Genomic DNA, 14,745 nt, shown 5'->3' with positions numbered 1-14,745 from the left:
AGCACACCATCAGCCTAGCTAGAGATTATGCAAAATGGTATTAGAGAAACCCTAGGATCGCACTAACCAACTATTAACACAAGATTGAGGAAATCCAATAAGAGAATCAAGTACTCTAACTCTGACATGCTACATAATGTCCATGAACACACTAGAATTCCTTTGGGAAAACAATCTAGAATTCCTTTCCTGGCATGGGAGATTCCAGCATGAGCTTAACTGTGATGTCACCAAAACCAAGAAACTCGCCCTTAAAACTGCTAGCTAGTGACATCATGAAACATATCCTACCAGAAGGAATAGCCACAAGGTAAATTGCACTTGCCAAATAGTGAATGCCAAATACTACTAGAAAATAGGCAAGAAAATGAGTAGATTTTCCGCATGAAATTCTATCATTTTTCTCTTTTAGTCAAATTCCTATTTGCCGAGCTTGTTAATGTGTTGTAATTCCTTTCCCAGAGGTGCAAGCTAGGCTGTCTATGTTGGGTTATGTTTTGGCTCATTCGGTTTGCATGTAAAGTTGGTGAAAATGAAGCATCTCAAAGTGTCCAGAAAAATTGAGTTTAGAAGGGCCAGTCCGGATAGCCAGAAGCCAGGTCCGGACCGCATAACCAGCAAGTTTGTTTTGAAGAGCAGGTCCGAACCGCCAGAAGCTGGGTTCGGACCTGATTTCCAGAAACCTTGTTTTGAAGGAGAGGTCCGGACCGCCAGAAGCAGGGTCCAGACCCCATTTCCAGCAAACTCATTTTTAACTGAGATGTCCGGACACAAGAGTTGGATGTCCGGACATCACTAGGTTACGCATAGGTAACCCTAGCCATGTCCGGACACCAACTTATCCATGTCCGGACATGGCTACTAGTTTGTTATTTCAATCTCTATTTAAACACGATTTTGCTACATAGAAAGGTACGTATTTTGGAGAGCAAAATCAGAGAGCTTAGAGAGAGATATTGTTCTAGCTTATTTGAGAAGGGATTAAATACGTGAAGCCAATCGGAGTTCTGGTGAAAGGAAATCTTATAAAAGAATTGTGCCAGATGTTCTGGAAAGGGCTACTGCGGTAGAAGTCAAGTGGGTCGCTTGTCGTGTACAAGGAAGAGTAAATTGTAAAGGTTTTGTGATTCTTCTTGTATTCCTTATTCTTCTTATAGTGGATTGATTTCCTAGGTTTAGCTGTCCCGGAGAGGTTTTATATTTAGAGAGTTCTCTAAATAGTTTCCTCTTTGTAACCAAATATTTGTGTTCTTGTTTTTCATTACATATCTGTATTTGGTTGATTATTATTTGTTAGGTCAGATCTTATTCCGCTTAATATTTGTGAATCACCTAGACATTTGAATGGGTGTCGTTTTAGAGTTTTCAGTCTGTCATCCACTCTTGTCCTGCTTTAATTTACTTAGCAAAAAATGTCTAGGCTATTGTACTTACAGTCCCTCTACAATATTGTCCCAAGCATAATGCACTTATTGCACACTAACAACATTCTCAATGGAAGAACCAAATGTTACTTTTATTTAAAATAACTCTTCAAATGTTTAAAAAACTCCCTACATTGGATTAGCAAAAAAAATAAAAAATGTAAAATAGATATTTGATTGGAAGAGCTAAAAAAAAAAGCTAAATGTAGCAGCATTTTTTAAGGGAGCTATTTTATTTTTCATTGTTTCTCTCACCTGTTTTCTCTTTTTCCCAAATATTTTCCTACTTTTTCTCTGCATGTTCTCTTTTTCCCAAAATTTTTCCAATTTTTCCTCTCACATGTTCTCTTTTTCTCAAAACTTTTCTTACTTTAAATAATATTTTAATAGAATAGATAGAAATATAGCTAATCGGATGTAGAGACATTTAAAAATGACTTAACTAAACTACATAAAAGTAAGTATTAAGAAACCATTTTACATAAAAATATGGTTTCTACATTGGCAATGCTCTAAGAGGTGTAAAATTTCAAAAGGTTAAGACAATAAAAAAAAAATTATTAAATGTAATTATTAAATCAATATGGTATATAACACATTCCCTCACGTTCTTCCTTACTCCTAATATAAGTGAGATACAATACATAAAATATTTAATTAAAATAAGATATAAATTGAGAATTCAAACTCTATTATCACCATGTTAAATTACCACTTCTCTAAATATCATCATTGTCAGATTACCAAAAACGTTGATGTCAAAAAAACCAATCACATATAGCCACATTCAGCCATATTTGATTAAAAAAAAAAAAAAAAAAACTACATACAACCATATCTTTTGTATTGCAACCTCACAAAAAAAATCACACCACATAAATCACAGTAACTTCAATGAGTTCCATAGGCTTTGATGTTATCTGCACCAATATCAACTATAGTAGATGAACATATAGGATCTTGATGCATGTCAAATGTAGTAGTAAAGGGATACTCCATAGTTGGCAAAAAGTACTGTAAATAATTCATAAATAAATAAAATTAGATAATGGACAAAAATGATCTTGATGGAGGATAGTTATAAAAAATATTTACCTTTACTAAACTTTGTTGATCTATCAACCCCAAGTTAGTTGGCCTCAAATTTGTATTCGAAATATCCCTATAAAAAATAAGATTTTAATGCTAATTAAATCAAAATGCATTTTCATGTAAATTATTGTAAATCAAAGAAATTTATAAGAGTACCTGGCTTGCTTATGTGAAGGACAATTGGTTCTCACATGTCCCGTCTTCTTGCTAATGAAACATGTCATTTTCTTGATTGCTTGGTTTTCTTTCGGATTTTTTTGTCTCAAAGATTTGGGTTTTCCTCTACAACTAACATGTGGAAGATCTTGCAAAGTGAATGCAAGGTTTTATAGTGCTTGGCTGTTCAACACAGGACCCTCAGCAATTCCTATATTAGCATCATTTATATCTTTATCACAATCATCATCTATTGTCAGAAGCTCGTGATGAAGCTTTTGTAAACCAATGCTGAAATGATTATATTTTCTTTTTGATTGGCAATCCACTTCTACAACTTCATAAAGTTGCAACATTAAGCTATTTCTCATCAAGGTAGAAGAATTTTTTGTTTCTATTTGTATATCATCACTAAAAATGCCATGTATAATGCGACTCTTGGCATTGATCGTCCATATCTCTAAGACATAATGTTGGGGAATAGTGTCCACCAAAGATTTCTTCAAAAAAATTTGAAGAATGTGCCTACATAAAATTCCAACAAATTCAAACTTGTGACATGTACAAGTAGCTTTCTTCTCAAGGACTTCAAATGCAACTTCATAAAATGAACTTTCTCTCCCATAAAGGGCCACCATATATATCTTCACCCCTCCTTCTTCCTGATGTTTAGATGAGTAGTAATTTTGACTATTAAATAACTCTTCTTGAAACATCGAAAAAGACTCTCTTGTGTAAACTTTTGCCTCTTCTACTTCCATCTTGTAACATGTTTTTATAATCGGTTTCAAAGTTTTTGTCTTGACATCTCTTTCTTTCTCTTGAAAATAACGTGCATCCAAGGCTTTTTCATATTGATAGACAAAGTCACTCACCATTGTGCTCGAACAAACATAATCCTTAAAAAACTTATTCATACTCTCACTCCGTTGAGTTGTAGACATGCCAGCACAAAATGTGGTTCGCAAGTAAGTCGGCATTCATTTTTCACACCGCATATAAAGTTTTTTCAACCAATCATTCTCTCCCAACTCATACTTGCCTACAATTTCACTCCATTCCGTCTCAAATTCTTCAATTGTGATTGTATTATGAATACAATGTCGAAAGTCTATTTGAAATGATGGATATTTATTATATATATGAGTCAAATGTTCTGGAACCTTTTGTAAAATATGTCATAAACACAATCTATGGGTAGTATTTGGTAGTACCTCTGCAATTGCCTTGCCCATAGCCTTGTCATCATTAGTAATAATTGTAGAAGGAGCACGTCCATGCATTGCTTCAAGCCATGTTTTCAACAACCACATATAAGATTTAATCGTTTCATTTACAAGCAAATCACATCTAAACATCACAGATTGGTGATAATGGTTAACTCTAGTAAAAGGAACAAAATGCATCTTATAACAATTTATCAAATAGGTAGCATCAAAAGTAACAACATCTCCAAAATATTGGTATGCAGCTCGTGATCTAGCATCTGCCCAAAAGCAATTGCCTATGGTCCCCAAGAGGTAGCTCAACCGGCTAGGACCACGCTTAATGAAGCGAATGTCACTAGTTCGAATCCCCCTCCCTCCTCTTATGCGAACATGTCAAAAAAAAAAAAAAAAAAATTGCCCATGCATCCATTTTCATCCACTTGGATTGCGTAAACAAAACCCAGATTTTTGCTTTGTCTCTCAAGAAAATAATTGTACATTTTTTGTGCATCTCCCTCTCCAAAAAGAAATCTTTTTCTATTGCCCAAATAATTTTGAACATCTTTAGCAGTACAACCAACATTATGGTCACCGCCAGATTCTTCACTCAACATTGACATTTCTTCCTTGGAGGTACACCATATTTATTGAGTGTTTCTATAAGACTCTTTTGGGCACTTGTTACCCCTCTATGTCCACGAAGCAAACTTGTACTTCTAGGACTAAGGAGATCATGATTATGTTCAGTTTTGAACTTACATACAATCCATTTTAATCCCACTTTCTTTAAACCCATAATTGATTTACATCCTATCCTTGTTTTTCCAGGCTTCGGGTTTGTATAGGTTTTCTCTTGATAACTTTTATGGCGAAATCCTTCTCTTGAACAAACATATTCTATCCCAATTACTGACTTATCCTTCGCTAGTCAAGAATGACTTATTCAAATGCTAAAACCATTTCGCCTTGCATAAGCATTATAACATGCATGAGCATCTTCTAATTCATCAAATTTCATATCAAGACATCGTTCCTTAAGACCATTATATGAGGCAAAACTCGCAATTGGTTGCTTCAAATCATTTTGATCTTTTATCATTTCTTTGTCAACATGCGCATCTTCAATAAAATCATCACAACATGAACTTGTAGCAAGTTCTTCAACATTAATACTCATCACAGAGATCTTGCAAGAAGATAACAATATTCTTTAATCATAAATACTAAAATCTCTAAACATAAATATAACATTCTTCAACCAAAACTAGTGCATTTACAACGTTAAAAAAAAAAAAAAAAAAAAAAAGGGTACATTAGCCATAGATCCTACCTTACCAACACAACTCAAATATCAACCGGACTTTTCTTTATTTATCATTCAATGGCAATACCGAAGCAGCTGAAATTTCAATGGCAATTTGGGTTTTATTCAATGGCAATCTGAGTTTTATTCTTATTTAACAATGCAAGAGAAATACAGAGAAATTTCTAATCTAAGAAGGAGGGAGAGAGAAGGAGCACCGGCAGCAGAGAAATCTTTTCTCTGCTGCCAGTGTGTGTGTGTGAGAGAGAGAGAGAGAGAGAGAGAGGGGGGGAGAGGGAGAGGGAGCACCAGTGGCAGAGAAAAAATTTCTTTGTTGCCATTGTGTGTGTGAGAGAAAGAGGGGGGAGCACTGAAGAGAGGGAGAAAGAGCACCCCGGTGTGTGTTTGAGAGAGAGAGAGAGGGAGAGGGAGCACCGACAGCAGAGAAAAATTTCTCTACTGCCGGTGTGTGAGAGAGAGAGAGAGAGAGAGATAGAGGGAGAGGGAGCACTGGTTTGTGTGTGAGAGAGAGGGAGCATAGCAAAACAGAGAAAAAATCTCTGTTGCCACCAGTGAGAGAGAGAGGCACCAGAGAGAGGGAGGAGGAGCACCGTTCTTACCCGACGTTTTCTGTACAGGACGGCGTCATCTCCGGCTTTCTCTATACCAACCGGCGTTGTCTCCAGCGGCAGGTTGGTGGCTGGGGTGGGTCTTGGAAAAAAATATGAAAAGTTTATTTTATAAGGTATTTTGTTTTAGGTATTCTAGAAAAAAGATTAGGTGGAACACCATATTTTTGTTATAGTCTTCCACGCTAATGTGTCGCCTTCTTATTGGAGGGCACAAAGGCCTTGGTTTGTGCCCGGACCTTATATAAGTTATTCTCTTTCGAACATATTTGGTTGACAAAGAAAATCAATTTTATTGATTTCTATTTTAGGTTAGGATGTTAATTTTCCATCTTTAGATTTCTTTGGTATCAAGTATTTCTATAACTATTGCTTTTATTTTTTCATTCCATTCTTGGGAGGATTTTGTTACCTTTGGTAGCTTTTTAGGGTTTTACTATAAGTTTTTTTTTACATGTCCACATAAGAGGGGGAATGAGAGATTCGAACTAGTGACCTCCACTTCATAAAGCGTGGTCCCTAACAGATTAAGTTACCCTTTGGGGACTACTATAAGTTTGATCAGTTGTATTAGAACAATTAGAATTTTTGCCGTCAATAGTATTATCAGTTTTCTATATCAATGTGTGTATTGAGAACATAGTTTCTCTTTCATGTCTATCATTCGCTACATCAGTTCCAATAAGATATTTGCATCAATCTCCAACGCTTGCACTTAGTGTGACCATATGGCAATACTGGACTTTTAGTTACTTTGACACTAGTAACAAAAAGCTCGGATTAAATTGAAAATGTGCACGAAATAAAAGATAGTGAAATTGTATATACTACATTTTTATTTTATAATTATCATACAATGTTGATATAGCAGTCTTAACAAACCATTGAGTATTTATATGATAAACAAATATTGATTCAAGAGTTAATTGGGACTTCTATGTTAATAACATAGTGAAATAGCTATGGGATAAAAATATAATTTTTATCATAATTCTAAAAGATAATGTTTAGAATGTAATTGAAAACCATGGTAAGGGAGCTATGGTTAGAATGCGAAATAGCTTCTAGCATTACTCTTATCAACTTAGGCCCCATTTGGTTTGCGAAATAGACTCCTTGAATGAAATGACTACTTTTATGGAATAATCATTATTTTGTCTAGTAGGGGTCTATTCGTATGAATAGTTGTTCTTGTGAAAATGTTTAATCCCTTACATACAGGAATAACTATTTCTTAAATTTAATACATTTTTCAAAAACACTCATATTATTTTTTATTTTATTTTAAACTTAAGAAAAAAAATTAAAATAAAAAACGTAAAAAATAAAGTGGGTGAAGGTCAGGGGTGGTCACACCACCCCCATTGCATTTTGGGGTGGCTACGGCCACCCCCGAAGCTCTCTAGGGTGGCTACAACCACCCCTGCGGGTTGTCTCGGGTGGCTGTGACCACCCCGACTGCTTATCGAGGGTGGCCAAGCCACCCCAAATTTGCTTTAGGGGTGGCCTCACCCACACTGAGGGCCGTCGGGGGTGGCCGATTCAATTCCAGTTAAAGCATGTGTATTGTTACCAAATTAAAAAATAAAAATAACTATTCAATTCGCTCTCCTCTGACATAGATATGTAAAGTTTTTGGTTTTTTTTTAGCTCGCAAGTATAAATAGATTATATTATTTATTTATATTTTAACCGAAGAAATAAAAGGACAAGGTCACAAGACATAAGAATGCTTCCAAAGATACGATTGGAAGCGGCCCATTTAGCAAGCTGGTGTACTCTAAAGTTAACACTAAGAGAGATCTTCATTGTTGTCCAAGTAGAAAAACCATGGAACTGCAAATGAATATCTCCGATTATTGGAGCAAAGGAGCAATCAGTAAAAAGAAAAACCTTGTTGATAGCTAGGATCACAGTGAGGGAATCTCCCTCAAGACAAAGAGAATGGCAACCAAAAGAGGAAGCAAATTGAACTGCCAACAAGGCAGCCTGAGCTGAACCGGCATTAACTTCTAGCAAGGGCACTTTTTTGCAAACAGCAGCAATGATATTTCCGTCATGATCACTAAACTAACCAAAGGGGCATTGGAAACAAATCTGCCAATATTAGATAATGTAGGCAAAGCATTCCAAGAAATCTTCCAAGTCCTTAATTGGCCCTGAAAAGATATTATTGGACCACCAGGCTAGCCGTTCGGTTGGGCCATATTACCAAATTGGCCCATTTACTCTATCGGGTCTCCGTCCAGAACCCGGAAAACATACTACGCCCGACAGAGACAAATTCGGATTACTTGAACGGTCCTCTCTGTCTCTTTGTCTTCGCCGTCGAGCTCAAAGTGAACTATTGGCTCCGACAATTCCCACTATATTCAATGATAATACCTCGTCTCTTCCACGTCCGCTCTCTCTCCACACTCTCTCCTGTCCCACAAATTCATCTCTACAAATGCAACAAAGCCATCCAAGACCTTTCCAAGGTCGGCCGAGTAGCCGAGGCACGCCAACTGTTCGACTCAATGCCTCAACGAGACCCGGGATCCTGGAACTCCATGATTTCAGGTTACACTCGGAACGGTCTCTTACCCGAAGCACAAATGCTCTTCAATGTGTTTCATGGCAAGAATGTGAGAACTTGGACAATTTTGTTAACTGGGTATGCGAAATTCGGGCTTGTCAATGAGGCTCGGGTGCTCTTTGATGCAATGCCGGAACGTAGTGTGGTTTCTTGGAACGCTATGATTAGTGGGTATGTGGAGAATGGTGATTTGAGGAGTGCTAGAGTGTTGTTTAATGAAATGCCCGAAAGAAACGTCGTGTCGTGGAATTCGATGATTACAGGGTATTGCAATTGCTCTATGATAAGGGAGGCGTATGAGTTATTTGAGAAAATGGGGGAGAAAAGTTTGGTGTCTTGGATGGTAATGATATCCGGTTTTTTTGAGATAAATGAGTATGGAGAAGCATGGTTTCTGTTTTTGATGATGGTGAGAAGCGGAATGAGGCCAAACGAGGCAGTATTGGTTGTAGCTTTGTCAGCCATAAAGGGGTTGAATGATTTAGAGTTGCTTGAGAGTTTGAGGACGCTGGCAATCAAGACGGGGTACGAGGAAGATGTGGTTGTGGGGACTGCAATTTTGGATGCCTATACCAGGAATGGGAGTTTGGATAATGCTATTAAGTTCTTTGAGATAATGCCAAATCGGAATGAGTACTCATGGTCAACGATGATTGCGGCATTTGCACAGTATGATAGAATTGACAATGCAATTGATTTTTATGAGAGGGATCCGGCAAAGAGTGTTGCTGCACGGGCAACAATTATAACTGCATATGCTCAAAAGGGAAAGATGTATGAAGCTAGGCGTATTTTTTATGAGATTGGTAACCCCAATGTGGTTATGTGGAATGCTATGGTTGCTGGGTATGCTCAGAATGGAATGATTGAAGAAGCAAAAGATATTTTTTTGCGTATTCCTGTGCGGAGTGCTGCTTCTTGGGCTGCGATGATTTCTGGGTTTGTGCATAATGGACAAAACAGAGAAGCTTTAGAGTTGTTTGCCGAGCTTCATAAGTTAGGAAATGTTCCAAATCATTCGAGTTTTACTAGTGCTCTTTTTGCCTGTGCAAACAGTTCAGATTTTGAGAGGGGTAGACAGATACACTCGCTTGCCATTAAAACAAGGTGTCAATTCAATTCTTTTGTAGGAAATGGGCTGATCTCCATGTATGGAAAGTGTAAGAACATCGAGGATGTATCCCAGGTTTTTAGCACAATGTTTGTGAGAGACACTGTATCTTGGAACTCACTCATTTCTAGGCTTTCGGAGAATTGCATGTTGGATGATGCTCGAAAAACTTTTGAAAAGATGCCAAAACAGGATGCGGTATCTTGGACTGCCATTATTTCAGCTTACGAGCAAGCAGGGCAAGGAGATGTTGCCTTCGAATTGTTCCTTGGCATGTTAGCCAGAGGAATGAGACCAAACCAAATTACAGTTACAAGCCTCCTAAGTGCTTGTGCGAGCCTTGGTGCAACCAAGCTTGGGCAACAGATCCATGCCTTGACATACAAACTTGGAATTAATTCTTGTTTGTCTGTTTGTAATGCTCTTATAACCATGTACTTCAAGTGTGGCAGTCTGGATGGCCTTTGTGTCTTTGAAGAGATGCCTGACCGAGACATAGTCACATGGAATGCGGTTTTAGGTGGCTGTGCACAGAATGGACAAGGCACAAAAGCGGTCGAAATTTTCGAAAAAATGGAAGCCTCAGGGGTTATTCCTAATGAAATCAGTTTTGTTGGGGTTCTATGCGCTTGTGGCCATGCAGGGTTGGTCAATAAAGGGCGGGCGTATTTTACTTCCATGACCCGGGATTACGGGATTACCCCGTTGGTTTATCACTATACATGTATGGTTGATCTCCTTGGTAGGGCTGCAAGGCTTTCTGAAGCTGAAGCTCTCATCCAAAACATGCCTGTAGAACCGGATCTTGTGATTTGGGAAGCACTTCTTGGTGCTTGTAGGATCCATCGAAACATGGAACTTGGCCAGAGAATTGCTGAAAGGCTTTTCCAGATGGGGACAATGAGACCTGGAGCCTATGTTTTACTGTCAAATATATATGCATCTCAAGGTATGTGGGACAAAGTATTGGAAATAAGGCAATCAATGAAAGATAGGGGAGTGAGCAAAGAACCCGGAATCAGCCGGATTGAGATCAAGAACAAGCTGCACTACTTCCTTATGGGGGACAAGACACATGATGAGATTGGGGAGATTCACTCAACATTAAAGAACTTGTATGGACGGTTTAGAGAAACAGGTTATGTTCCGGATACAAATTTTGTTCTTCATGATGTGGAAGAGGAGCAAAAACAGGATGAGCTTCTCTACCATAGCGAGAAGCTCGCAGTTGCCTACGGGATCTTACGCACGCCGAACGGAACGCCAATTCAGATCATGAAGAATCTTCGAACTTGTGGTGACTGCCACTCATTTATGAAATCAATTTCCATTGTTACGCAGCGTAAGATTGTTATTCGAGATGGGAGTAGATTCCACCATTTTAGGGATGGCCTGTGTTCTTGTGGGGATTATTGGTAAAAGCTCGGTCGCTGAGCATATACCTCTACTTTTATTCGGATTATTGAATGTATACATATACCACTTGTAATACTTTTTGAAACCGAAGTAGTCATTTGATAATAAGTCTTACCACATGTATTAAAAAAGTTATTAACCCTAAAATTTTCTTTAAATTACTTATATGATCTGTGGGTTCGCAGCTAAACCGAACTAATCCCTAAGGTATCAAAAATATCCTAAACGTCCTTGGATAAGTTAATTGTCCAAAATGGTTTCTACTGTCTTGCTGTTTGACAAAAAGTCGAAAACCATTAAATACACATTGATTCACATTAGAACCAATCATTGATTGATATGTAAATAATAATAATTTAAAAAAATCGAGCTCGAGCTGATCGAGTAATCAATAGGGACTCTGCTTGTGATCTTTGCGGAGTTCAAGCCAAGCTCAACCTTTGCAAAGGAATTTCCTGAGTTGATCATTGATTGATATGACGCAACCAAGTTGAGTCCGAAAATGCCAAACTCGGCTACTCGGCTCACAACCCTAATTTCATACATTAGACCACTAGCAACAGACTCTCTATAGCCTATTCCCTTCCCTATGTTTAGGAAAAATTTCAAAAAAAATCACAAAAAATCACTCACATCAAAAACCCTAAATTTAACCAACATCAAAGAGTATCTACAGTGTTTCCCAATGCATTAGAAAACACTATAGATACCCAATGCTTTATATGCATTGGAAAACACTGTAAATACCCAATGCTTTATTAAATTATAAACAAAGAATTCTCTATTCTCTCTTTCACATGTCCCAACAATTCTCTCTCTCATCTTCTCTCTCATTGGTTGCAATGATAAAAAAAAAAAAAAAAATAGTATTTCATTCATATAGAAAAAAATAAGAAAATCTATTGTGGGGTGTTTGTTTTATAAGGAATCAAAAAGTAGTTTTATTTCCTAAATTGAGGGAAAATGGTTGGGAAGCTGCCGGTAGTGCTCTAGCAATAACTGCATTTGCATTCGCATGTACAGTCCTCAATGAGAATGAAGATTAAAAAAAATTGTATTACATTTGTATAACGGTACTAAATTGCATGACTCACTATCATATTCTTACACTAAAAGAATAGAAAAAGGCTTAAACTCATTTTTCAGCTTCGGAGACAAACCTCCGTATTGAAAATAACGTTCAAAAAAACCAGGGTGAAATGTTTTGGAGGATTGGGATCAACAACATACCAACATTGAAGAAGAACAGACTTTATCCAAGAAATGGGAAATGCTGCTGGCCAGTGTAAACTAAAGTAACCGTTCAACCAGCAGTATCGTTTCTAAAACATACAGTTACAACAGCCCCTGCCGACAAGAAATAAACGTGGGACTAAGGAAAAGTATGGCATGAATCAATTTGCAGTATTTACAACAGAACTTACATGGGGAGGCTACTACAATGAAGATTCTCCTCTAAACATCCCTGACATGTAAGCTCAGCCTGTCACAGTTCTTCTGAAGCATAAAAAGACATTGTATTTGGAACATTAGTGCACCCCTCGGATCTTCCAATCATCACATATTGAAGAATTGTGTTTTATTAAACCTGCCTTATCAAGATTCATCAATCACCCGCATTTCATTTAAATTTTCAAGTGGACACAAAGCAACATTGAATAGAGAAGCCTTGCCCATCACTATGAAAAGGATCACTTGGATTGGCTTTCAATGCCATAGATATTGCCGATCACTCCAACAACTCCAACTACTATGGCTAATACTAGCATCAGCCAGGACAAGAACTTTTCCTTGAAGTTCAAACCACCCCCTTGCTTATTTAACCTTAATGCTATAAGGGAAGGGAATATAAAACCCAATGACACTGCTGTTGTTGCCCCTGTAAACTTGAAAGCTGTCCAAATGTTAGGAATCATAGTGGACCCGAAGTAAATAATGGCTAACAAAACCAGTGTCAAGCCTAAAGACCTCTTCCTACTCTCTAAGAGTGGAGCAGATCCCTCAAACACCAAGGAATCCACTGTTTGCCGTAGGGAAAAATGAACAACTGGGAAAACAAGAACCAAATGAAAAATGTATCCAACCCGGACAATATAGTTCAATGCTGAACTGAAACGAATCCCAAGGTCCTTATCAAAATTGGTCAACACATCAGATTCAGTATCCTCCCCAAATAATAGATACCCTGATATGGCTGTAAAAGCATAGACCACAATGCAAACAGCAGTCGTGATCCTCCCCACCCGGTTCATCTTCTGAGGAGACCGCCCTTCAAGCTCATTATATATAGGCTGAACATTGAAATGACAAACATAAGCATTCGTCATGATGGGAATCACCACAAGTAAGTCCAGAATAGCCTTTTTTGACCCAAAATCTGGACCCATCCTTGGAGCCTCAATGTCTCCTTCGACAAGCTTAATAAATGCGATAACAACAGCAACCACAACAAACACAATTGCAAGAGCCACCGAAGCAGCCGAAGTCAAGCTCAATGAATCAATCCTCTCTAAAGCACAAAGTGGAGCAAGAAACACCACCACAACAACCAAAATCACCAGCTTTCTCTGATCCCAAATTCCATTCCCCAACCACTGATCGAATACCCCCACATGATGAACCGACCCGGACATGACGTCCCCCATAATAATCAAATACACCACCAACACGCCTGCATTGTTAATAATCAGACAAATCTCTGATAACACCCTCGCCGGTCTCCCCATCGCGTATTGCACAACCTCACCGTACGTAGTGGCCTTACACAAGGCTGAAAACCTCACCAACAATTCGACACTAATTTCCGACAAAATACCCATCAAAATTATCAAAACAAACCCCAAAACCAATCCAAGAACCTTCATTGCAGCCGGGAGGGCCATAATCCCAGCCCCAATAATCGAAGTGGTTAAATTAAACACAGCCCCAGAAATTCCAGACCCAGTTTTAGACCCACCATCAATAAGAGGATAATTATCAAAATCAAAATCAAGATCATTATCAAAACCATCATCACCATCACCCACATTCTTGGAAGAATGTAGGTAACCTCCTTCTTCATCCAAAGGTAGCAATTTGACATGGGCTTTGGGAGGAGATCTAGCGTGTTGGGGATCATTGTGGGATTCTAATTCTACATACGATTTTTTGGGTATAGAGGAATAAGTGCTATCCATCTCTATATGATAGAATTAGTGCAATAAAAATTGAGCAATCTGAATATGAAATTGCAGATCTGAGAGAGGAAAATGGATGAGAAAACTTACCAGACTTCGGGGATGAAGATTTTCTCCATGTAAGAATGGAAAGGGAGACAGAAACCTAGATCTCAAGGTCAACGGTTTATCCCTCTTCCTTTCTTTGTTCTGGCCAATGGAAATGGAAGGGATAGAGGAAGAGGAAGAAATGAGGAGGATTCGTAGTTTTTTTTTATGACAAATAGGTTTTGTTATTGGACTGTGTGTTTCGTTGGAGTTTCAAGCGTGGACTTGATTTTTTTGGATTTTGTTTTTCCATCGTGGACAACGCCACGTCATGCAAATGCAAGGTATAAATTAACAAACTCTTTAATTAGGATATATATTTCATTTCAACTAATTTGGAGGAAATTTCTTTCAACCTACTTTAATAAGTAACAAGTGTTATTTAATATTTTTTTAATTTTAAAAAAATTAATGTTTGGATTCTTAGATTAGTAAAATGACAATAAACAACCATTAAAATATTAAAAAAAATGTAAGAAATGACATTTGACACTTATTAGACTAGGTTAAAAGAAATTTCGTTTGGAGGACATTTTTGTCCCTTTAAGAATTAGTTCAATCTCAC

The 14,745-nt window shown here is 37.7% G+C and overlaps 1 protein-coding gene and 2 pseudogenes across 1 annotated transcript; 1 reads left to right on the top strand and 2 right to left on the bottom strand.

Annotated features, from left to right (window-relative positions):
* Positions 1 to 2,315: 2,315 nt before the first annotated feature.
* On the bottom strand, positions 2,316 to 4,898 carry LOC148585045 (protein FAR1-RELATED SEQUENCE 5-like; annotated as a pseudogene).
* A 3,214-nt stretch (positions 4,899 to 8,112) lies between these two features.
* Positions 8,113 to 10,999, top strand: LOC132188150 (pentatricopeptide repeat-containing protein At4g14050, mitochondrial pseudogene; annotated as a pseudogene).
* Positions 11,000 to 12,152: 1,153 nt separating this feature from the next.
* Positions 12,153 to 14,342, bottom strand: LOC132186775 (Transmembrane amino acid transporter family protein). The gene has a single exon (XM_088517768.1). It carries the CDS (start codon positions 14,091 to 14,093, stop codon positions 12,609 to 12,611), a length of 1,485 nt encoding a protein of 494 aa, XP_088373894.1. The 5' UTR covers positions 14,094 to 14,342; the 3' UTR covers positions 12,153 to 12,608.
* Between the last annotated feature and the right edge of the window lie 403 nt (positions 14,343 to 14,745).

The sequence above is a fragment of the Corylus avellana genome, chromosome 6 (genome assembly GCF_965113065.1).
Source record: "Corylus avellana chromosome 6, dhCorAvel1.hap1.2, whole genome shotgun sequence".
Classification (NCBI taxonomy): Eukaryota; Viridiplantae; Streptophyta; class Magnoliopsida; order Fagales; family Betulaceae; genus Corylus; species Corylus avellana.
Note: the sequence above shows the minus strand (reverse complement) of the source record. Positions and strands in the feature narration are given on the sequence as shown.

Coding starts and splice junctions, on each gene's coding strand:
- LOC132186775 (XM_088517768.1), bottom strand. CDS start 14,093: ATGGATAGCACTTATTCCTCTATACCCAAAAAATCGTATGTAGAATTA.